The sequence below is a fragment of the Pongo abelii genome, chromosome 8, assembly GCF_028885655.2.
Source record: "Pongo abelii isolate AG06213 chromosome 8, NHGRI_mPonAbe1-v2.0_pri, whole genome shotgun sequence".
Taxonomy (NCBI): domain Eukaryota; kingdom Metazoa; phylum Chordata; class Mammalia; order Primates; family Hominidae; genus Pongo; species Pongo abelii.
The window spans coordinates 22,650,276-22,676,244 of NC_071993.2; the positions used below are offsets into that span (position 1 = coordinate 22,650,276).

Genomic DNA, 25,969 nt, shown 5'->3' on the forward strand with positions numbered 1-25,969 from the left:
GTTGCATTAGAAGAAAAATGAGTTATCAGAGCAAGTGCTATAGACAAGCTGTCTGTGTTAACCTGGCACCAAGTGGAATGCCGTAAGTCTGCTATCCATCAATGGTATCCCAAGGAAGTTTCAAAAAATGCTGACACACATAGAACTAAGGTGTATCAAAGCTAAAAACAAAACATATGACTTTATAGGATATTCATGGAAGAGATTCTTTTCCTCTACTTGTTCATCTTGCGGCAAAGTCAATTGTGTTGTGGAAGTTTGTTATTACTGATAAAATAATTCCCAAACTGAAGGCAAGGCTCTAGAAACTAAAAAGATTCAATTCCACTTTTATTTTCTCAAGGATTAGCTAAAGACACTGTCAGGACTGAGTATTTAAAATGTGTTTGGAACAGAGAGACACAATTGGGACAGAAGAAAAAAGGATTCATCTTGTGAGTCATCAAAAGTGCTTTATTTGTAAAGCCCGGCTCATGACTGGAGTGTATTGTTAGCACTAGGAGATAACAGGGCAAACGTCCTCACTCTGTCCAAATAGTTTATCAACAGAAATAAATGACAGACTGTTATAGACAAAAATAAAAGCATTCTGTAAACTTCTAAAAGCATACACAGATTGGCCCCCAAGGAAATAGTTACTCAAATAATGTATGTGTACCTTATCTTTACTTCAGGGTCTCACGGTTGTGGTCTTGGGTCAAACCACAGTAGAACTTCAGAACACAAAAACTGATCTGATGCCAGAATTAATGGTGCAGGGAAAAACCAAATCATAGTATGGATTACTTTAAATACATAAAATATGAATTTGTACACTATGTTACAGTGGTGTTAACATTGTCTGCTGAGGATACCAAATCTACATAAAATCAGTGGACAGTATAGGGGGGGCACTGCTGGCTTCCAAAGACTCTGTGAACTAGATCCACATACACTGGGCACAACTGCAATCTGGACAGCCCTGAAGTAAAGTTCCTGGAAAAGGCAGTACGGCAAGGAGATCTGTTGAGTTGCAAGTAATAATTAAAGGGTAGATTTTTGTTTGTTTTCTTTTCTGAAACTGCCCACAAAAATCATATCATGTTTTAAACAAGGAGTTTCAAAGGCATGGCTTTAGCGCAGCGTATAAGTGGATAACCTACTCTAAGCAAGACTAATATTTAAGCTGAATGCCTTTTGGAAAATGCAGGAGAGCTGGCAGATACATGATCTAGGTTGGAAATTTATAACTTGATTAGAAACAATCAGCACAGTTTAGGGCAATGAACTTTCATAAACCAGACTGGGGCGAAATCTCTTTTTAAAAAAATCATTAGGTTGATAAATGTACATTTGGAAGAAAACAAAATCCTTTTCCTTTTATTGTGAAAGACTGTCTACCATGTACTTTGACTAAAACACTCACGTAAAAACATGACTGCAGGATACGTCTCAAAATATGACAAACGTTATTTCACCTATACTGTAACTCTACATGTAAACTTCAAAAATCACATGCTGTACATCAAATTTTTAGATTCAAAAGATATCCCTGTTTTCCTAATAATGTAAACAGTAAAACTGAGGGTTTCAGTTAAAGGGATAATTCGTAACAAAATCCCATTGTTGAAACAATGGTCAAACATAAACATCTTATAATTCAGATCTGCATTTGGTAACAGAATTGAGAGTTTTGATGCTTTGCTGGTTTTCCCACAGTGGGAGATGTAGATACCATTGCCCCAAACTATGCACTTTTCAGATAAGCTTTACTTTTATTTTGTAGCATTAATTCCTATATTGCAACATAAGGGTGTAACAATGAAGGCTCCAGGCAAGAAAAGAGAAGTAAGCAGTTTTCCTGGACATATTGGCCGAGGTGAAAAATGTATAGAGAATCACTGGGGCATCAGCTGCTTGTTGGGGGAGGGGTGGGGGCTCTGGACACCAGGGGGTCCTGACAAGGCTGGGGCCAGAACCCTGAACCAGTACACACGGAGACGCCAGCATTCTTCCGTCCAGTGCTGGGGGCTCAGGTTACCAGTGTTAGGGAGTGTCTGCGTGCGGGGTAGAAGTGGAACATTCGCTGTAGGTTTTTTCCTTGGAATGATCATCATTATTGTAATAATCATTATTATTATCTTCATTATTCTGAATACTGTCTCACAACTTTCAACTCCAAAAAAAAAAAAAAAAAAAAAAAAAAACTGATCCACAGTTTGTTGTGTGATGCCAACACGATGCCTGACACGCACTTCCTTCTCCCCTCCCCACACGTGTGTTCATTCACTCACTCACTCACTCATTCGGCCATAGCTGGAATCAAAGGGTCTTTATTGGGACACATTCTGACCAAAGTGGATCTGTTTTAATTAATTTATGACTTTTAAAATGGACACACGCACACACACTCACCCCCCCCAACCCACACACACACACACACACACACACACACAAAGTCAGAAATAGCTAGAATGATGCTGGGAAAATCAGGTAGCTGTAAAGCGAGTAGCCCCCAAATCAGTCATCTTGGCCTGAAGATGTAAACAAGGAGGTTTGCTTCCTGCAAGATGAGTACTTCACTGAGTTTGGTTTTCATTTTTCCTACACCGAAGCCACCTCTGTCCATCCCATGTTCATGTCCGTCCGAGGCTGCGCAGGAGGTTACGTCAAGATGTGGCCAATAAAGTCCAAAAAGCGCTTTGAATACTGTTCTGGGTTCACGGTGGAGATCTCCGCGCCAGCCTGGGCAGTTTTTAAAAAAGGAAATATTGACATAGTGCTTATGATTTCCCCAAATTATTACTTAATATCTACAGCTATTTCCAATGGCAACTGAATATACAGCAAGCAATTTTCAAATCCTTGCAGTCTCTGCTCTGAAAAACATCACTCAAAATATGTTGGCGATCGTGGTTGAAAAAGCAAGGTTCTTACAAATCTGTGTCTGCACATGAGACAAAGGGCAACAGGAGCACCAGATGCTACCACACACACTGGGGCTGTTGCAACTCACAAAAAAATCAAACAGGCCACGTTTGGGATGTTCCTATCAAACAGTGGAATTGTTCAGAAGTCACGGAAACAATACTTCTACTTTTCAAGAAGGCAGACTGGAGCCACCTTGAGAACGACATCAACATTTGGCGAAAGGGAAACCTTAATGACAATGACTTAAAACCGCATTATTTCTTCAGGACCCCCTTCGTTTCTGGACAGAGGCACCCAGCTCAGTGCTCAAACGTGAGGGGCAATAGCAGCAGCCACAGGTTCTAGGACAGCTGCCCCCAGCCCATTCCCTGCACCATAACCAGCTGAGGCACAACACTGCTGGCTCCATCTTGCCCACGGGGGAAGGAGCTGACTTCCCTCCGCAGCAGCACACAGGGGTGCCACTGTTCCCCTTTCTGAGCCCTTCAGAGAGCAAGCAAGCCTGGCCCCTTGTAGAAGCGCGGTGGGGGATTTTTCCATGATGAGATGCAGGGTGCAGGCCACCACACTCAAGGGAGTCACGGGCCAGTTTCCTGAGCTGCAAAGGGCAAGCACGGAGTTTTGCTAAGTGAGCAGATGCTGTTTTTAGACACCCATGTTCACGGGGGATCTTGTAATATTTCCAGGCCTGGGCTGCATGGAGGAGCCCAAGCTTGAAGGCAGAGAATGGTCCCCAACAGCAGCTTAATACAGCATTCCTTTGCTGACAGTAATGTTTTCTTCTTGCAAACTACCTGTGATTTTATGCTGTGTGGCACACTATGGAGGCGAACTGGTGGCTTATGGGGAGATGAACGTGGAGCCATATTGGCTAGGATACACTCCAGTTTCATAGGATGTATAATATGGGAACAGACATTTACAAAGCATTTGTCTAGACAACTCCTGTATCTCTGGCAAAACCCTATCAGCAAGGCAGTAGGATCTCTGTATGAGGTGAAAAAACAGGAGCTCCAAAAGTGTCCCCTTGAGGTCATACAAGTGGGAAGGGTCAAACGAGGATTCTTCCCCAGTTCTCTCCTTGCCACACATCGTGGTTTTCAACCAGAGGTGAGCATCAGAATTACCATGGAGCCTTCTGAAGACCCCTCCCTCACCCTCCTGAACTGGCCTCAGAATGACGGAATGGGGGTGGTGCACCTGGTATGGATGTTTGTTTAAAAAGAGTACTCAAAAATTTCTGTTGGGGGGAAGCCACCAGGCACCCTTGCTTACTGACGTGCTCGGGGGCGGTGAGGTCCCAGTCTGTGCTCTGCACACAGCAGGAATACCATAGCTATTGACAATGTGACTGAAATACTTCTTTGGCAAATAGAATACTGTGTTTGTTAGGCTGATTTCTATTTTAAAATATAAAAGAAGAGGTTTCAAGTGAGTTTTTGGTTCTGGTGAATCTTGATTAGTTCTACACAGTCTGTGGGAAGCACCTCTTCTTCCAGGGCCAACAAACCAGGCCATATATTCATCTGTGTGGGGGGTGGGCTCTATGGCTTTCAGGACCTCTGCAAAACAAAGATGGCACCCTGCAATACAAGCATGAAACTCGGCGAGCTGTCAAGTTCGGCCAGGCAGGAGGGGTTTGCAGGCAAGGCAAGGGGATGAGCATGAACACAGAGCCAGGTGGGGGCTGGGTCCGGGTGAGCAATCTCATCTCTGCCACTTGCTAGTATGAGGCCCTGGCAAGTTACTCCTGAAGCTGTTTTCCTCAGTTTCTCCAACTGACAAAAGCAGGTACACTAGTATCTCTTTCATACGCTTCTCATGGGGGATAAAATAGCTTAACATACGGCTACAGCAGTGAAAATTCCCATCAAGCACATTAACGGTGAGTAATATTATGCAACTTTGATCTTGCACTCAAAAGATGCAACTTTGATCTTGCACTCAAAATATTGCTGTAGCAGAAAAAATACAACTCACTGTGAGAAAAGAAATATTAATCCTGTATACTTTGGAAGTGTCTTAAGCAGACAATCATGCTTCAGTTTCGAATATTTCATATTAAAACACTTCATTATCTTCTTTTGCACTTTTATCTCTGGAACATTTTTCAAACAAAAAAGAATGTGTATAACATCCTAGTGATGTGCATGCCTGTTAGTGTCCGCCACGTGTAAAAAGAAGAGATGTTCATGTTTAAGTGACTTCGCTGGAAGCCACAGGGAGCTGTGGTAAGAGCAGTGGTGAGCAGTAAGCGTTTGTGGGTTCTGCATCTTACGCTCAGAACATGACTTGCCCCCAGGGATCAAGCGTCACTAAAGGGCTTTGAATGGCTCAGTAGAAAGCAGCTCAGTGGAAGAAAGGAGTGATCGCTGAGTTACAGGTCACACAGAGGGGCCAGGAGAGACAGAGAGAGAAGGAAACAATAGAGATACTCACGCCATGTTTAACAGTTTTTGCAGCATGGGCAGCTTTCTTTTTTGCATCATAATGAGTAAGGATGTCAATAATTGCCATGAAGTACACCTCCTTCCTAGGTGAGTCTGCAGAGACAGGACAGCAATGACTGTGGGACATGTGACAACACCAGGGCCAGCACTGCTGCTGAGGGAGGGAGGGAGGGAGAAGTCAGGCTGGAGGGAGGGGATTCAACGGAACGCGGATGGAAGGAGTCCAGAGACAAACTCTACGCCACCCCTGCGGATCCTGACTAAACACACAGCTTGCCTCTCTGACCCAGTCCCTCTGCAATTTAAAAAGAAACAACGCTAACAACTAAAAACACCACCACACCAGGGTATCAACAGTGGAGATCCAATGGTGGAATGGAGTCTTTTTTTTTTTTTAATTAATTTGCATATTGCTTTGGTGTGAAGAAATATGCTATTTAAAAATACCCTATAAAACAAGTAGAACTAATTATGCACATTAATCCTTTACATCAAATGGTAGAACTGTTCATAATTCTCATTGGATACAGTATCAAAACTGGATAAAGGCATACATCCACTCTGATGTCTATTTTCTTTCTTTGAGACAGAGTTTTGTTCTTGCTGCCCAGGCTGGAGTGCAATGGTACGATCTTGGCTCACAGCAACCTCCACCTCCCGAGTTCAACTGACTCTCCTGCCTCAGCCTGCCGAGTAGCTGGGATTACAGGCATGCACCACTATGCCCAGCTAATTTCATATTTTTAGTAGAGACGGGGTTTCTCCATGTAGGTCAGGCTGGTCTCAAACCCATGACCTCAGGTGATCTGCCTGCCACAGCCTCCCAAAGTGCTGGGATTACAGGCATGAACCACTGCGCCCGGCCCCAGTGTCTGTTTTCTATCCATTTCCAAAAATATGAACAGTAAGAAAAGTACATTTGACTATCTAATTTTCTTTGTTGAAGAAAACATTTTGGTGAGCAAAACAGAACAAAACAGAACTCAGATCCTCAGCTGATATGCCATTTGAGATTAAAAAACAACTGATGAGCCAGTTTTTATTATTCAAAAACCAAGAAGCTGTTTTTATCCTATCACAAAAATATTTTGGTTTTGTCATGGATAAGTTGCTAAGGTAGGATGTAATATTCAAATAACTGGTGCACCCAATCACCTGGATACGGTGGATTAAGATTTATCTGACTCTAGGGAAGAGGGCCATAGGCCCTTCCATTGGGGAGGACAGCAGAGCCAGACTCAGCAGCAAATCAGATTCCCACCCCACACACAGGGCCCAGCTTCACACACCCTTCACACCCCTGAGAGGGAGAGGGCTGTTGGTGATGACAAGAGGACAACCTGAGGGTCACAGAGGATCACATGCATGTGCCTAGCTTAGACTCATGATGCTTTTGACTTAAAAAAGATAACTAGGCAAAAATGTATTAATATTTTAAAGCATTTCTGATGTTATTTGTATATGTGTGCATGTGAACATGTGTGTTGTGTGTGCATATGTACATGCATGTTGTGTTGTATGTGTGTGCATGTGCGTTGTATGCCAGTGTGTATGTGCATATGTACAGGTGTGTTATATATGTATCGTATAGTTTGTGGTTTTGCTGTATTCCCTCAACATCACAGAATTCAAAGGTCCGATCGCCTTCTGTTTCAGCACTGACATCACGGTTAGCTTTAATATACTCTTGTCCCCAAATCCATTTCTTTGGAGTTTGGAGGATGAGTGCTGCTGGGCAGCACTCTCATAACTGGGGTAGTGCTTACTGGTAGATAACAAGGCCAAAGTCAAACCACTTCACATGCAAAAAGGGTCCACAGTAATCAAACTTACTTTCATGGCACTTAATTCCATAGACGTCGATGTTCGGATCGAACTCCCCGGGAGCCAGGGGTGGTGAGCTGTTCAGTGTATTCCCGGGGCTATCTGGGGGGGTTCCCACCGGGTGGGTGCCATCGCTCTCGCCCTCCTCCTCCCCATCGTTCTCCTCACACTCCACTTCTTCCTGTTCGGCTCTCTCCACATCATGAATTCCCACTAGCAGACTGTAGTCCATGAGCTTCAGCTGGGCCAGAAACTGGGGACAGAGGCAACAGGGTGAGTCAGCCACACCTTAAACATAAAAGCCAACATTTAAAGGAGACAAGCTTCGGTGACACCCAGAGGGAAGGCTGTGGAGTGGGGCAGCAGAGGCGCCGGGTGCCTCCTTCACGATGCTCTTACACTCCTGGGCTGTTTCTCTATCTAAAATGTAGCCTCACACTTCAGGCTGGCTCAGAGCTCAGGCTGTTTACCCTGGAATGCCACACTGGATGCGGAGAGGCGTGTATCTCTCACAGGGTGGCTGGATTTCACCAGATAGCAAGGAGTGTGACCAGTAAGAGATGCGGAGAGAGACCAGGAGGGGAGAGCAAGTTTCTCCCAATGATTAAGACTGGCTCATGGGGAAACCCAGGCACCTCCCAAGTAGCTTCCAGCGGAGTCTCTGGTGGTAGTTCAGGGAAGCACCTTGGAATTCAGCATGCTCTGTGGAGGCAATTGTTACGCTGTTGCAAATAAGTAAAAGTAAAGGCACTGTGTCCACCTCTGGTGAGTAATGCAGTCCTGTCCAGGTCAACAAGGTGCTTTCCATGTGTGCTTTCCACGAAGAACAGCACATCCAGGATTCCTGTCCTCCCTCTCCTCCTCCAGCTGTGGCTACAACATAATGTGGGGGCAAGACCCAGCTCTGTGTTTGGCTACTCCTGTCTGCCCAGTTCTTTGACTTTTCAGATCACGATTTCTCTGTTTCCCTTTTCTTATTTGAGACCTTCAGCACAATGTTCCAATGTTGCCATAAAACGTGGATGGTTGTGCTGAGTGCAAACAGTGGCAGCCCATCTGCGGGCTGGACCCAACTGGCTCCCTGACCCCGTGGCTGGCCGGCTCTGCACAGGATCCTGTTCCACTCTGACCTTGGGCTCGGGGTCCAGGAAGGTTCACGGTCCTGGCTCTGGAAGGACTCAGCGCCACCTCGCTAGGGAATGCAGAGTGGCTGAGCAGCCTCTGGGCTACGCTGATAGAATTTAGGAAGCAAATGTCCTCATGTAAAGGGCAAGCAGATAAAATCACATGTCTTGAAGTTCTGGCTAAAAATGAAATCAATTTGCTAAGCCCCGCAGAGTCATTTCTCCTCAGCCTGCTGGGAAGGAGTTCTGTCTCGAAACTGAATGAGAAGCCCCGATTGCTTACAGACGAGGAGAGGACCCCTGGGCACAGGGCTGTCCCACTCTCCAGCTGGTTCCTGGTGCCTGCAATTCTCCATCAGCCAGCATCCCGCTCAGTCCAGCAAACTGGCCAGAGCTCCCACTTCGCTGCCTTCCCAACAGGAATCCCCCGGGGCCAGCTACATCTTCCCCATTTGTTTCGAGCTCAGAAAAGAGAAATCACACAAATCTTACACTCAAATATTTAAGCAAAGTCGGAGAAACCTGTTTGTTTAAAAATAGAGGCAAACCCCTCTTGGAAACAGCGTGGGGCTCCTGCGTTCAGCTTTCTGGGTCCCAGAGAGGAGAGGAAGCCACCGCTCATCCCCCTGGCCTTTCCCCAAACTACCCCATTACAGTAAACATGAGAACTGACTTTCCACTTGCACCTCCCTCTGCCAGATTCCTTTCCAGCGGTCAGAGACTGCGCATCCTCCCCTAGAATCTCAGCAGCTGCCAGGCTGTGAGGTGCACCTGGCCAAGATCACCTGGCTGGGATCATGTTTGTGGGGGTGGCTGCGGGGAGAAATCTACAGTGGTGGAAGGCTCACTTGAATCCTCCATCAGCACGGTGGAGCCAGCCAGGGAGCTGGGTCTCGGGTACCAGCTCCCCTATACATGGGCCTGTGGATGTGGAAGAGAACTGGGGACTCCGGGGTATAGAGACAGGTAACAAGATCCAAGGCAGGGGGCAGGCTCTCCATGTGAGACAGCAGCCAGGCTCAGCAGCTGGACGAGAGTGCAAGGATTCAAATCCAAGGAGGGGTGAATTCAGGGCCTGTTGTGAGCCCACACTCTCTGCTCTGTATCAGCTACCTCTGGAGGCTGCCTTAAAGCAGCTTTCCCCTCTCCTTTTCTTCGCAACCCTAGGAGGAAGGTAATGAGTTAAAATCAGCTGGCATCGGAGGCGCTCCACACATGACTCTGCACTGTGGGTCTCCGGAGGGTTAGGTGGCCAGCAGCAGCACGCCTGGCACTGCTGTGATCATGGAACCTGCTTCCCCGTCAGAATGCCCTGTGGGCCTGGGGTTTCAGAAGCCTATTTGAAAAATACTGCATTATAAGTACCCAGTTATCTTCTCCAACGCTTGAGGGGTATGGTGGGGGTGGGGGTGCTTATGGTGGCCCCACTTCTCCCTGCCCTGTTGTTCCAAGGCCTCTGGGCTCCTGGAGGACCGGGTCAGGGTCTCCTTCGCCACCTCCACTACCCCTCCCAAGCCTAGCACGGTGCCTGGCTCTGCTCCCTGGATCTACGGCTTCCCCGGCCTCCCTCTCTACACCTGGAAGCCTCTCTGGAGCCAGGCCAGGCCCTGCTCAGCTTGAGCGGTGACAGGGAAAAGGCCCCCCTTCTGGCCATCCCTGCTCCCTCTGGGTGCTTGGAAGGTCCCTGTGAAGTGGTAAAGGCTGAGTGGTGCCTCAACCTCCCCTCCAGTCCTCTGCAAAGGGCAGAAGTTTTCAAAATGTGAACCTGATCCCATCCTGTTCTGCTTAACACATTTCCATAGTGCCACGTTTCTCACAGGGCACAAACAAAACTCACGTGGCCCAGGAGGCCTGGATAGCTTGGCCCCATCCACTTCTGGGACCCACTTGAGCTCTGCTCTGCCCGCTTCCTGGCCTCCTCTGGGGGCAGGTATTTCCTCCCGTGCCTTCAGGTCTCAGCTGCGGGGCACTGCACAGGGCAGCACAGCCCCAAAGTCCGGGTGTTTAGGGCACCGCACACTCCTCCCCAATGACACGGGGCCTGGCTGCACATTCATTTTGTTGGAGTATTTGAGCGACTTCTCTCTTTCCCAAGCAAGGCAGCCCCAAACGGGGCTCTAAGGTTTTGGCTTTCACTGTATTCCCGACTCCCAGCAGGCAGACGGCTCAGGAAAGTATTCAGCACTTGTTGGACAAGCGAATGGGATGCCTGCTACTTCTTCCCTATCCGTCCCAACTCTCCCTAATTCTCCCCAACCTGCTTCCACCAGGAAGTAACTACCAAAGCCAAATACAAACAACAAAGCAACAACAGAAAACCTTTGTCTGAGACTGCACGAGGCAACAGCTCCGGGAAGGAAGCGCAAGGCGACCATTTAAGACGATTCCCTTAACAGGAAGGTCTACTGGTTGACCTTCAAGTGTGTTTTAGTTACAGACGTCAGGGCTGTCTGTGATTAATTTGCCAAAGGGCAGAGAGGGAAGGGGACAACTGGGACTGGCCAGCCGCACTCACCAGGGTGAGCCTCCAGGGCCCAGACTCCCCTGGCACCACATCTGGGTTCCTCACCACACCAGGCATCCCAGAGTAATTTTCCTGGGCCTCAGGCCTGTGGTCAGACCGCTTATTGTCGTCTTCCAGTGAGGAAGAAATAAAGGTGCAGTCAACTCCTAGCACAACCCAAAAACCATCAGTGTGATGAAAAATGCATCTCTAGGTAAGAAGCTGTTCTGAGGCACCCAAGACGACTGAGAAAATTGCAGTCGCAATGGGTATTGCATGTCTTCTTTTTAAGAGATGGGATCTTGCTCTGTTGCCCAGGCTGGAGTACAGTGGTATGATCACAGATCACTATAGCCTTGAACTCCTGGGCTCAAGCAATCCTCCTGCCTCACCCTCCAGAGGAGCTGGATTACAGAGGTGCACCACCATGCCCAGCTAATTATTTTTTATTTTGTGTGGAGACAGGATCTTGCTATGTTGTCCAGGCTGGTCTCGAACACCTGGCCTCAAATGATCCTCCTGCCTTGGCCTCCCAAACTGCTGGGATTATTATTCATGTTTTCAAATCTCTGAGACTGAGGTAGAAATGGGAAAAACCAAGTATGGCACAGTAGTTAAAAGGACAGGTCATGCTGACCAGGGAGACCCATTCAAGAAACAAAGAGTAAGTCTGATTTGGTCTCACTCACTAGCTCCATGCTTGATGAGTTCGCCTCCTGGATCTTCAGTCATTCCGACTTTAAAATGGGACAATGCCACTCACCTCACAGGGGTGTGGAAGAATTAAGATAATGAAGCTGAGAAAAAATATGGTACCTCGCACAAATAATGGAAGCTGTTATTTGTAACTGTCAATGTTGTTTTGATTATGGTAGAAGTCCTTTTTTAATATCAAGATTTCAATTTAAACAGGTTTCAGTTTGTAGACCAGGGGGAAAAAGAACCATATGGAAAAGCCCATTAATTCACGGGCTCTCATCTTCAAAACGTTAAATTTCTTTTTGAGACAGGGTCTGGCTCTGTCACCCAGGCTGGAGTGCAGTGTGTGATCATGGTTCACTGAAGCCTCAAACTCTTGGACTCAAGGGATCCTCCTGCTTCAGCTTCCCTAGTAGCTAGGACCACAGATACACACCACCATGTCTGGCTAATTTTTAAAACTTTGTAGAGATGGGGTCTCACTATGTTGCCCAGGCTGGTCTCAAACTCCTGGGCTTAATCAATCCTCCTGCCTCAGCCTCCCAAAGTGCTGGGATTACAGGCATGAGCCACCACACCTGGCCTCAAACTTTATTTTAAATCTGTTCTGAGGTAGAGTGAATGAAGTGTGGCAATAAATCTGAGATTTTTGTTAGAGAAAACTCCCGTGGGCTGGAATCTTGCAGATGGAAAGAGAAGACAGAAAGGGGGTGTGGGCTTCACTGCGGGGTCTGCTTCTGGCTCACTGCAGGAACACAGTATATATTTGTTCTTTATTTTTTAAGAACATAAGATTTCAAAGTGTGAAGATTTTTCAGTCTGTAGGTCCCCTGCTTTTCTTTTCCAGCTTCTCAGAAACCACCTGCTAGACCTCAGATCTGCCTCTTTTTCCCCCAGAATATCCCTTCTCATCTAATTCCTTACTAATTGAGTCCTTGCTGTGACAAATCTTTGAGCTACAATCTTCCTTGAGATCTTTACGAGTCTAAGACTATCCTTCACAATGGTTTTCAATTGATTTATTTAACTATACTAACACACTGTGTTCTACCACATCACCATCTCCCAACATATCTGTGAAGTAGAATTAAAATGCCAGTCAACCCTGTTTAACGGTTATATCTTACCACTTGTTAAAAATTATAATCCTCCTTTGGAGCAATTATCAGAAAACAAAGCCTCCACTGTGCTCTCACAAGTATTTTTAACTTGTGTTTATGTCAGAGTAGTTACGGACTGTGCCCTCTGAGGGCCTGACGCCCCAGTCTGAATTTAGCAGCTTTGTGCCTTTGAGCAAATTACATAGCGTCTCTGGGCTCGGCTTCCCCATTCATCAAACTAGGGTAGGGGCAGGACCACTGTCAAGGGGCTGTTTTGAGAATGACAAGTGACACTGCATGGGAAGGACTTGGGCTCGATGTGCTCCATAAACGCTGCTGCCCATCCCACTACTCCCACCGCCCTATCCCCTCTCACCCATCTCCATGGATGGGGGGCTATAAACCTCAGACAACTGAAATGCCCTGTGAGGGGGTACTCCTGGATGCCACAGAGGGAGAACAGTTTTGCATCATGTGAGTCAATGAGAGGACAGACCAGGGTTGATTCTTCAGGGCCATGATCAGAGTTGACAAAGCACAGGGCAGAAGGCAAAAGTGCTTGTCACTCCTCATACACCGATTTGTGTGTGTGTGTGTGTGTGTGTGCAGAAAAAGACTCACCTGTGTTACATGCAAAGCTATGTGGATGAAAATACCCAGCATGGCACAGGAATAGAACAGGGCTTCAGTTATAGAAAAACAGCAACTAGAATCTCAGATGAAAATTAGTTTTCCTAAAATCTAGATTTCTTGAGATGAAAATTAGTTTTCCTAAAATCTAGATTTCTTGAGCTGTAATACACTCAGATCTCCTACTAGAGGCATTAAGGAAAAACAGCAACAACAACAAAAAACTGTAATGAAACTCCAATGGGTCAGCCAGCTAAATTAGAAAGCATGGAACTGATGAAAAAAGAAAACTCGATTAAATTCTAGCCTCATTATCACCATCAGATGTCAAGCTACTTCACCATAATTACCTGCTTAAAAATTTAATGATGGTTCTGCATAAATTTCAAAACTAAAGACACTGTTATCAGCTATTGAGAATATTTTTAAATGAAAGAATGTTTTATACCCTGCCTCCATTTCAACGAAACAGCTAAGTGCTTGAGCCATGTATGGGATTAGACTATCAAGTCCTCTAATCAATGGTATTATTAGAGACAACAAAAGAGCTAAGAGGATCCTTCTGTAATTCAACTGTAAATTTGAACTGCTTGAATTACATTATTTCTGGAGTCTAAATATCATAGTGATATACTGCCAACAGAAAAAAAAACATTTTTTTAATAGGTCACAGATAACCCTAAGGGCTACTTTACCATAATTGCTAAAATAATATTCTTCTCAGTATCAAAGATTTGCTGATTAATCAATATAAATCCAAGAGTATGTTTACTAAAGATACTTATCAATTGGATCAAACAGATTCCAAAGCAAGGGGGAAATGCTTAACTAATACATTTTATTAATAACCACTGACAACTGAGGAAAACTAAACATTCCTTAATGAAAGACTGGAGGAAAATGTTACAAGAGAAAAGCAAACACTTGTATCTTTTTGTTTGTTTGAAGTAGATGCTTACAGGCTAATAAGCACAGTGGGTCATGCCTGTAATCCCAGCACTTTGGGAGGCTGAGGTGGGAGGATTGCTTGAGGCCAGGAGTTCAAGACCAGCCTATGCAACATAGCGAGACCCCGGTCTCTACAAAAAAAAAAATTCAAAAATCAGCCAGGCACCGTGGTGCATGCCTGTAGTCCCAGCTACTATGGAGGGTGAGGCGGGAGGATTGCCTGAGCTGGGAGTTTAAGGCTGCAGTGAGCTATGCTCATGCTACCGCACTCTAGCTTGGACAACACAGCAAGACTGTCTCTAAAAACAATGGCAACAAAAAAGTAGATGCTTACACCCTTCACAATTAACCAATATATAGATTCTAATCCAAGTATGTATACTATAAAGGTTAAAATAATGTAAAAAAATTTATTAGACTAATTTGTGACCTAAAAATATTAACTACTAATAACTTGGTCAGTGTGAGTTTCTTGTAATAAAAAGAACTGTTAGAAGGTTAAAAATAAATTATACTGCTTCCGCCTTCATGGGAAATACACATGTATGACACTCATTCTGTGGCTTTAGTCATTTTCTTTTTTTTTTTTTTTTTCTTGGTTTAATGACAAGAAAAAGACAATCTTCCCACAAAGCCTCTCTCTAAGTAGCAGATCTGTACTGGTGTGCTGGGAAGTGTACACAAATGAATGAAAGCAACAGCTAAGAAAAGCTTAGTTTAGTAGCTGCCTAAATTCTAATTCCCACTGCATTGTTTTGTAACTCAACGAAGTCCAAGAAAATAACCTTTTTTTGGCTGGGCGTGGTGGCTCACGCCTGTAATCCCAGCACTTTGGGAGGCTGAGGTGGGTGGATCATGAGGTCAGGAGATTGAGATCATCCTGGCTAACACGGTGAAACCCCGTCTCTACTAAAAATACAAAAAATTAGCCGGGCATGGTGGCAGGCGCCTGTAGTCCCAGCTACTCGGGAGGCTGAGGCAGGAGAATGGCATGAACCTGGGAGGCGGAGCTTGCAGAGAGCTGAGATTGCGCCACTGCACTCCAGCCTGGAAGACAGCGAGACTCCATCTCAAAAAAAAAAAAAAAAAGAAAGAAAATAACCTTTTTTCCTGGACTTATGAAAGACTTAAATGAGCAAATCCAATGGAAAAGCTGCAATGCCTTTATCATAAACTAAATGACAGGAAAAAGTACATTTTAATTGTTTAGAACAGTGTTTAAAAGCAAAACTCCATCATTATGGACCAAAGCACCTTGGACACTGTTCTATGTCTCTCCACTGTCCCCTAAGACCTAGTGTCCCAAGCTGCCCCTGTGCTAGTCCCACAATGTGTAAGGGGGCCTCACTGAGCCTCATGACATGGTTTGTGGTGAGTGGTAGAGATAGGAAAGCATTAAGTGACCCAGGCTATGTTAGCCAGCACTGACTTGTGCTTTAGAGGGAAAAGTGCCAAGACTCTAATAGTGACTGAACATTTGTTTCTCAGATGCTCTGCTGGTTGACATAGAGCCCAGTACTCCCCTGGCCCCTCTCAAACTGGCTGGTGTGGGTGGGTCAGTCTTCGTGGGCCATCCCAATACAGAATACAGGGGCCTGGGACCGGGGATTCCCAGTGGATGACAGCAGGTGCTTTCTTGTGTTTGGTGCCTAAATGAGAGGGCTGCTAAACTGGCATGTGTTTGCTTTAAACCAGATCATGTAACATGAGACACCTTCATGTCTGACTTTGATAAGGTAGAGTATGCAGGTTTTTGCCTTGAATGAAGATTTAAATAAATGGTTTAAAAAGCTCCTAAAACCCAACAGGGCTGATATTTATACAATGAGTCTGACCTCTCCACTGACTGCTCTTACCTCAACATCCTTTTTTAGTTTTTCCAGGAAGACCTTCTTGTTGTTGTCATCAATATAAATCTTTTGGCCTTCATTAATGAAATCATTATCTTTCAGAGTTGGCAGTTCTTTGGCCTAAAACAAATGAGAAAAAGAATGACAAAGACGCTTGAATAAAACCTAAAAAAACCACATACACCTTCCAACCCTGGACATTGAAGTTTGCCCCTTTCACCGCCCCTACCCCGTTCACCACCACAGGGGTCTTACCCAAACAATAAAATAGGAGAAGGCTTGAATACCACCGGGGGGCGCCAGTGAGCCCCAACCTCTGGAAGCATTCCCAGGAGCATGGGGTGGGGGTCAGACAGATTCCATATTATAAGGCTTTTAGTAACACATTTCATGTTTTTCAGAGGAATGAACCTGACTGCTTTCTTAGATTCACTTTCTTATAAGAAGTCTAAATATAAAATTTGTATTCTTGAAATACTTTCCCAGGAACCCTCAATTTTCTTACTGGTACAACCCAACTCCATCCCTCCTCCCACTTTTGGGTAGCTGTTGCTAGGCTCACATTACAAATAACATGTTATCTTGTCTCAGAACAGCTCTATCCATAATCATACCTACTTTCTGCACCAGGAGAACATGCAGCCCGAGGTTAGCCATCTGCCCTTCCAAGCCTTCCTGTTCACCACCCCAAGAAGGAAATTCTCTTCTCATTTGGACAATATCAAAGAAAAAAGGCCTTCTCTTAACATAAACGTATTAAGATGAGAGTTCTACCTTTTACAAATGAACGAGAGGGTGAGCTAACAAGTAAACTGCACTTATGGCAACCAACACAAAGCAATGAGCGACCATCAAAACATGGATCATGAGCAGAAAACACTGTAGCTTGTATTGCAGCAAACAGGATAATATAGGCATATAGTTTTAAAATAGTGTGGATTATTCTATTTAACTTTGTGCAACCTGCATTCAGTACGAGCTCAAAATAATCTCCCACCCCTTTCAGCTAACCATAGCTTGTTTATTTCAGCAGAAAGAAATCCAATGTCATGCACTGCCTTTGCCTGTATGTTGATGAACCTGGAATGGTCCTCTTTTCCGTAGGTGTGAACCAAACGAAAACAAAATAATCCAAGGAAACAAGATGCTGTCCTTCCTGGCTCCCGCACTGTTCCTCCTCCCCCCTTATTTGGAGCAATGAAAGAACACTCCCTGGGTCCATCTCCTGCATCCTTCACGTGCTCAAACTGTTCACTTCGCCTCTTATTTATAAAGTATAGACACGCATGCAAACATAGTCACATCTATTTACACCAACACATATGTACATAAATTATGCATTTCTAAATTAGTCGCTTTGGCTACTAACTTTGAGAAAATTTAAACAGTTTTGCAACTTTGAATTAGATATAACCACAATCTTTATAAGCCAAACAGAATTAATCCTTACAAAGCAGGTACAGCAAGGCCCAGAAATGTCAAGATTCAATTCAATAAGCAGTTACTGAGTGAGTCAAGTACAGAGATGCAAATATGAATAGGTCACAATTTCTGCTGTAAAGGAGTTTGTAATCTCGTACGGGAGAATGATATGAAAGCAAGTAGGTAGAAAATAAAGCAGGATGTGTATGTAAGATGTAAAAATAAATACTAAGATTCTGGGAGAGACTGATCTAATTCCAAACACTTTTATGCTGAGTTATTGAGTCTTTAAGAAATGAAAACGCAACGCCATTCTTCACAAAATTTTAGGATGCGCCTGCTAGACTTACCCCCTAAATCTGTCACTAATAATTTTAAAATAATGCAATACATGCACCCCCCATTCCCACAAACCTTGAATGTGAAGACAGCACAATATTAAAATGTTTGAGTTCATCACACTAGATTATAAGGTTTCTCTCCTATTAGAACTGTAAACATAATGAAGTTTCACCAAGAATGAAATGCAAGGTTCTGAAGTTTAACAAAACTCAGAGGGCAGTGAGAAGATAAGCACTGCCCAAAATAGAAAACTGGAAGCACGTTAGAAAAAAGGGTTGAAGCCAGACCTACACACAAAAACAGGAGAGATGGAGAAGGATCGTAATTTTCCCAGCAGGCACCTTGGGCATTTCTGTGTCATTATGTGTTGGCGATGGGAGGTGTGTGGGTGGGGGTGTTAAGGATTAAGATATCTGCCTCAATTCCACAACTCATTTTATACGTGTAAGAAAAGAAGGGTAGAGGGTGTTTTTTTCTGGTTTTGTATAAATGTGAGAAACCTGAAGGCAGAGATGACAGACCCCAGACAAGGCAGTAAATTACACGCTGGATGTGTGTTTGTAACACAAGTCACATTAATGAAGATGAATGCCACTTCAGGTTCACCCCAGCAGAATTACCTCATGTGACAGGGAAAGTATAATCCTACCTCATAAAACTCTGGACACCATGTACTCTATGACTAAGCTGACTTGTGAATTTCACAGGCACTAGGGACGTATTTAGATTGGATCAAGTTCAAAAAAGGGCACCCAGATTGGCTAAAAGACTTAAGGGCTTATTGAAAGGATCAAGAGGCGAAGGCGGATCCTGGCAGGGCAGCTGCCAGCATGGAATCTAACACTGGTCTACAGATATCAACCTCCCAAATGCTTGCTGCAAGACAGAGCGCTCAGGGGCACGAAGGTTTTGGGGTCATGAATCCTGAGGTTGCAATCCTGGTTCCAACCCTTGCTTGCCAGGGACCAGGGGCCAGGTTCCTGGACCTCTCCAGCCTGTTTCCATAGATGCAGAAGGGGGAAAACATGCAGCAGCCTTAGATACCCTGCTTAGCGCTTTGTGTGCGTCATTTTATTCACATCTATCATCTACCTTTAGTCTTTGCAACAACCTTAACTATTATTCTTATTCACATTTTACATTCAAGGAAACTGAAATCATGCAATTTAACTAAGGTCTCAGAGTTCGGTGAGTGATGAGCTGAGATGGGAACCTTAATCATTCTGCTAAGGTAGAGTTGTGCTGGGAACTCAACCAGAAACCATGTGACAGATTCAAATAGTGGTGCTTATAATCCCCATCACCACCCCCATCATCATCATCATCACTGTGAGCATTTAATAAAGCACAGACTTAAAATGGGTATTATAGGTTGAAAGACTTTTTTTTTTTTTTTTTTTTTTTTACAAAAACTTAACTGTTCTTTTTTTAAGAACAAGATAGGCTGGGCATGGCGGCTCACACCTGCAATCTCAGCACTTTGGGAGTCTGAGACAGGTTCACTGGAGCCCAGAAGTTCGAGACCAGTCTGGCTAACATAGTGAGACTCCATCTCTACAAAAAAAGTAATAAAACATATCAGATAGGCGTGGTGGTGTGTGCCTGTCATCCCAGCTATTTGGGAGGCTGAGGTGGGAGGATCGCTTGAGCCCGGGAGGTCAAAGTTGCAGAGAGCCATGATCGCGCCACTGCACTCCAGCCTGGGTGACATAGTAAGACCCTATCTCAAAAACAAAAAGGAAAAAAACGAGATGACAAAGGTTAAGTCACCTGACAATGATTCACTCTCAAGAAAATCTTACTGCTTAGCTTTTTAAAAGAAATTTCAATATATCTCTCTGATAATGAGCAGTGCTTATATTAGAAACATCTTTTTTTTTTAATGTGGAAAACTATACTATGATTTAATGAACTTAATAAACTCTTGGTGTAAAACTGCCTACAAAGATGACGTCTGCAGAGCAGCAGAAAATTAACTGTGGGCAGCGACAGCTTAATGTAGCAACAGATTCTACACTTTGCTTTTAAACGCTGGATTATTTGCGCTTAGAGTTTTCCAAGCTTGTATTTAGTCACTGGGTCTGGTTCTTTAACGAGTGTCTTTGATATCTTTTCTAGTTCAGTGCAGAAACAGCCAGAGGGTGGAGGAAACCCCCAGGGCTAACTAAAGACAGCTCAGAAATGCTTCTCAGCCGTGGACTCTCCGAGGCCGGCTTCCAGCCAGTGGTCAGCAACCTTTCTGAAGTGGCGGCAGGCCGAGTCTTTATTTGCTCTGAATTCAGCTCTGGCCAGTTTTGTGCAGATCAGAGCCTCTAAGTAAGGCGGGGCGATTGCTGTACGACCCTCTGTACTTGCTGGGAGGGGACGAGGGTATGGGAGGGAACTGCTCTTCCCACCCCGTCCTCCTCCGTGCGTCTAGTCCTGAGCTGGGACTCCTGCCCAGGTGGGGGGCCCCAGAGCTGCTCCAAGGCCCTGGCCAGCTGAGGCCCCGTGAGTAAATACAGCCCAAAGCAGAGCCAGGCTAGCACAGGCAGGGCTGTTTTCTGTCTTGCATGAGGTAATCTGCTGCGGTGGGTTGGATTCCAAGTGGCATTCATCTCCGCTAATGTGATGTGTAAATGCACAAACACAGCCACAGGCATCAGCAGAGGGACGCTGTTCCCCCTGCAGCCTGGCTGTCCTGCTTCCCGTTCGGATGAAATGAGCCCTTCACTGTCATGTGGAGTGATGCCCGACCCCAGGTCGACTGGGCATGGCTCAGGTTTCCACGTAGGAGACAGACTGAAGCCCATGGTTATGTGAACACACTAGATCCAGGCTGCCTGGGTTGTAGCTCCGCTACTCCACTTATTAGCTATGTGACTCTGGCAAGTTAAGTTACTTAACCTCTCTGTGACTTGGTTTCCCATCTTTAAAGGGGGATTAGCAAACATAGGGTTGTGAGATTGCATGAGTTCACACATGTGAAAAAGCCTAAAATGGTGCCTGCCACACAGTGTGTTATACGCAAACGTCGTTATATGCTAGTCATGTTCTCAAGTATGGCTTATGGATCTAGGAAAAGCTCATCGCTGATCAATCCAGAGCAAGATTTTTCTTTTAAAAAATATATTGACATATTTAACATTTTAACACTAGCTGTGATGTTCTAGGCCAGTTGCTTAATCTGCCCAAACCTCAGTTTCCTTACTTATATAATGGGAAATTAATAACACTGTACCTATGTAATAGGGTTAGTGTGCAAATCAAATGACACAAAGCACATAGTGCCTGGCAATAGTAACTTGCTATGTTTGTTTCTTCTAAAATAGGGTCTTTAAACTTAGGATATCTTCTAGTTGATACCTGGATGATTAAAAAAAAAAAAAAATTTATGATGTTGGTAATCTAAACCTTGGTGTCCAATCTTTTAGCTTCCCTGGGCCACACTGGAAGAAGAATTGTCTTGGGCCACGCATAAAATCAGTGAACACTAATGAGAGCTGATGAGCTTAAAAAAAAAAAAAAAATCACAAGAAAATCTCACCATGTTTTAAGACACTTTACGGATTTGTATTGGGCCGAATTCAAAGCCGTCCTGGGCCCCATGCAGCCCGTGAGCGACAAGCTTTATTTAAACGATGTTTAAAATTTCCTTTGTTTTTAGGTTTTATCTGCTAGTTACAAACACGTCACATGAATTCTCTACATACTGCCTTCAAATTTGGAAGACACTTCTGTTACTGCACACTGCACACAAACCTACCATACATGAGGGCAAAGTTAGTAGTTCATTTCACTACACAGGACCCACAGGGAACACAGAGGGTACATGAGACAGGATGCATCGAAGGTGACACGGCCCGAGGAGCTGACCTCCCTGTCTTGGTGGCTCTAGTTCCCTACACTGCTTTGCAAACCTCAATTGTGAATTCTCCCAGCTAGAAAAACCTCTGCGATCACCTGCAAAAGCTATTCCTAGTAGGAAACCTCACTGAAAAGACCTTTTTTTAAACTGAAACCCAAATGAGAGTAAAACGTTCCTATCTTATAATAAAAATCGGACTGGTTAAATTCCTGAAGTAATAAAGATTTTGAAATTTATGATATTTATTCAATATATGGAATAAGATGTAATGATTTTACGTATCTGGCCAAAGACAGAAATTTGCTGACTTTTGTCTTACCTTAATTTTCCATGGGTTAGTTTTTCTCAGCACATTATAATAGTGGATAATTTAGTGAATGCTGTTTTGCTGACCTAAAGCAAAAATCCACAGAAGCGGAAATCTTAGTAGCCAGAAAATATAACCAAAATACTAGGGAATGGTGAACTCACTCCTAGGGAGCAGTGAACTCACTGGGAACATTTAACTTGCTATGAGTTGTAAAAAGAAAATTTATTATAAACATTTGTATATATATAGTACATTTATTATAGACATTTCTCCCTCATTTTGAAAAGTTTTTGGCTTTTAAAGCACAGCATCACAGGCCTCAGCAAGTCTACTGTAAGTCAACAGTAAGAAACACACTGTGTGATAATACAGGTCATGGTCAAAAATATTTTGTGTGTCATTAAGACACAACATGAATGTGAGAAGTGAGATGCACACTCAGCTGAGTCAGAGCCTGAAGATAACCAACACACCCGTAAGGCTTTCAGTGTATAAAAGCCTCTCACTAGAATTACTTATGCCCTAGGGTTCAATACAAGGTATCAATGATCTCTAAGGACAGATTTGGCCAGGGGGTTGGGACTAAAAAAGTGAAAATGTATCAAGACAGTTACAAAGTTTAGAGCCCTCATTTTTAGAATTTCTAAACACATGCCGCCTTTTAGCAGAGACCTGTGGTATAAAAATTACAGAATTCTACGAGAGCAAAGGAGATGCAGCACTGTTTGCTTCCCAGCAGAACTGATAAAAAGGAGCTAAAAAGCAACACCTAAAAAATTCCTGCTTAATATTATTTAGTACTTTTATGCTTAAAAATTCCAAATGACTAAGAACTTTTGCAGAATTTCTAAAACCAAAACCAAAACAATGTGTTTACCAAAAGAGTTAAATGCTTTATTTGTTTCAAGTGGGAATTAACTTATGTGTGTGTGTACATATGTGCTTATTTCATTAGGTTCTGTGATTTGATGCATAACTGCTGTCATTCATATGGAGTTTAGCAATATTGGATATTACAAGGTTTAGTAAAGCCAGAAGTTATACGAACATTTTATTTTAGTGAGATTTTAAAAAACTATCTTTGAGATGACACAAAATTTTTAAAAATCACAAATTTCAAACTATAGTTTGAAACATTAAACAGAATTCAAACTAAAATATCACTGGATTTTTAATGATCATTCTAAACTTTAATTATACAACAAGAGCCAACTGAATGGGTAAATGGCCATTAATAACTGGAAATAGAAAATATATGAACCTAAAATGCACAGAGCCAAAATCTTTATAATATAGAGCCAAGTTTTTACTTTAGTCTGGATGGAAACCTTACTGGGAAGAAGAAATGCACCCAGTCACACTTGAGTGTCTAATGCAAACAGGATTTTGGCACTAGGTTTTAATGCAAAGGATAATACATATCATAGCACTCTGTGATTAAAGGACTTGCATTTCAGAATGAAATGAATTTTTTGTTTGATATGCTCATTTGGCAACCTATTTATTATTTTTTAAGTCTAACTGTAAGCCTCAATGTCAAAGACTGCTGCCGGGTGTCCTTTTGATATGCTGTTACTCTGACACTCAGAGCTGAATGCTCCACATAAAAAATATGTAGTAATTATTGTTTTATGTTAGAACTGCTTGTGTTCCTGATTTACTTGTAATTCCAAGCTCACCCAAATGAAAATAAACTTGCAAAAAAAGAATAAAACCCCTTTTGCTGTGCTTGCAAAAATCTTCATAAAAATCAGCATCTATGGAACTGAAAACATAATTTACAAGTATTTCTATAAGGGAAGGAATTTTAGGTAATCCTTATGTTGGAGCTAGGATAAAAATAATTTGATGGAATAACATATTTGGTATCAATTCTGGGGTAATAAGAGATGCTAGAGATTTATAATAAAATCAGTTCTGCTTCTCGGAATATCTAAGCCACAAATTTGATATATCAAAAGGCAAATTAGTGGATACCGATAAAGTTCATACAGAAGTAGCAAAGAAAAAGGGTGGTTTTGCACAAATAGTACATATGCCAACCTCCTTTAACTACATAAGCAGAATGTCTATACAAGTTAATCGTTTGAGAAATGATCTAAGAGGTCATTAATAACTTCTAATTTTCACAGTGAAAACAGTGAGAATGTGCACATCTGTGAATAGCATCCAGATGTGAACATCTGATAATTTTTATGTTGAATCTGTTTATGTATGAATGTGGAAAGAGAATATACCTCAACATACTTGTAAAACAGTGCTGTAAGTAAGCCGCGCAAAATTGGAGAAGCCTAAGTTATAACTGTTAGAGCTGGCAAGACCTAGCTGTTGGCAATTTTCCCTCAAGCTAATATGTAAAAAGTGAAATTTATTCCTTTTTTAATACTGTCATATTTTATGACCACAACTCTACGTGGTGATGTCAAAGGTGACGGTTTGGTCTTCCTCCACAAACTGGGATATGACAGCTGAACTGCATACAAGACCTACAAAATAAGACCTACAAGATGGGTTCGTTCCAGTTGGAACAGAAGATTCTGGTGCACAGATATCTATGGTGATAATCTAAGAAATGTCAAAGGCTGAACACTCAAGGAGTTTGCTAACTCCTCTAGATCTCTGGTTTAATACTAACATGTTAAAGATCATTATTTAATTAAGAATTATATATCTGTAGCAGCTTGGTTTAAATTCAGACCACATACTGAATTTTGGAGTCTTCTCTCCACCCCAACTTTTTCTAGAACTAAGAGTTGTTAGGGTGAAAACATTCCCATACCTAACAGCACTGCTCCATGTGTGCTTGGGATACTCTGAGTTGATTTCATTCCAGTGAAATAAAAATTAATCTGAGGCAAATGAGAGCTGATGCACCACCATAAGCCATAAGTCATAAAGCCTTGAGGATTTTAATGCTGTCATCTGAGTGAAAATCTGGAAAGTGCTCACAAGAGTCACTGCAAGTGATCCTCTCTTTTTGTCATGTTGCCATGCTTACCAGTTAGGAGAAATCCTAAATGAAGCTTTAAAACTTCATTTCCAGAATACCCCTCATGGTTTATGGGGTTCTTATCTATATCTGCTGAACAGAACATTTTTTTCCCCATCAATCATAGCAATCACCTTAATCTATATCTGGAATAGAGAAGATTTTAGTGATGGTCAGGCCAGGACTTCTCCAAGTGGGGCTGACTGCTGAACCACATCTCTGGAGGAAGGTCCAGGAAAGCTTCATTTGAAACAAGAGACTCTCACCAACACTACAGCATGAGGAGCAATGACGCAAGCAAATCCTTTAATTTTACAAACAAGGACAAAGTCAGATGACCTATACTCAAACCCCATTAATGCAGCCCTGTGCCCCCAGGGCTGGGACTCAGATCCCCTAACCCTCTGTTTGGAGTCCTTCACCCAAATCTCCCTTTTATAAAATGTCTCTGGTCCAGAAGGTGGATGTTACTGGTGCCGCCTTTAAGGTCTGAGAAAGAAGCCCTGCTTCTGCCCTAGTGGGAAACTTTCCCCTGCACTTTGGGTAGTAGGATTGGTGTCCCTAACTAACACTGGCTGGCAAAGGGGAATGATTCCCTTCTATCTCGGAAGAAAAGGAATTTTACAGAAGGCGGTTAAAGCATTAGCTGAATTGAGGGCCTAAAAAGCTTGACAACCCCCCTTTAACCAATAATCCGCCCACAGTGGAAAAGGAGGCACTTCTTAGCTGAGCGGCAAATAAAGATTTCCAGAAGGATACACTGCTGTGCTTTTGTGTCACGTTTGGGGAGCCCGCCGCCCTGGCCACCTTGCTTCAACGGCAGCCCAGATGACCAGATAGGGGTAGTAATTAATTATAATTTGTTACAATTTAAAGACCACAAAAGAAATGCTGAAAACTGGTTTCGAAAAGCATTTTTAGACGTAAGGGTATTAATGATTAATCCTCTGGAACCCTCAGTTGGTAATAGGTAAAATGTCGGAGACGGTGACAGTCACTTAATTGCTGGTGCAATTCACAG

The 25,969-nt window shown here is 43.4% G+C and overlaps 1 protein-coding gene across 6 annotated transcripts in view; it reads right to left on the minus strand.

Moving 5' to 3' along the window:
- Positions 1-432: 432 nt before the first annotated feature.
- PIP4K2A (phosphatidylinositol-5-phosphate 4-kinase type 2 alpha) overlaps positions 433-25,969 on the minus strand; it is a 179,438-nt gene continuing 153,901 nt past the window's right edge. For all 6 annotated transcript variants that reach the window (XM_024253924.3, XM_024253926.3, XM_054522052.1 and 3 more), the window contains 4 exons: positions 16,045-16,158; positions 7,194-7,437; positions 5,350-5,453; positions 433-2,724 (listed from right to left, as the gene is read on the minus strand). In XM_024253924.3, coding sequence (XP_024109692.1) covers positions 2,644-2,724; positions 5,350-5,453; positions 7,194-7,437; positions 16,045-16,158 — 543 coding nt within the window. In that variant the 3' untranslated portion in view covers positions 433-2,643. The remainder of the gene's footprint in view (positions 2,725-5,349; positions 5,454-7,193; positions 7,438-16,044; positions 16,159-25,969) is intronic.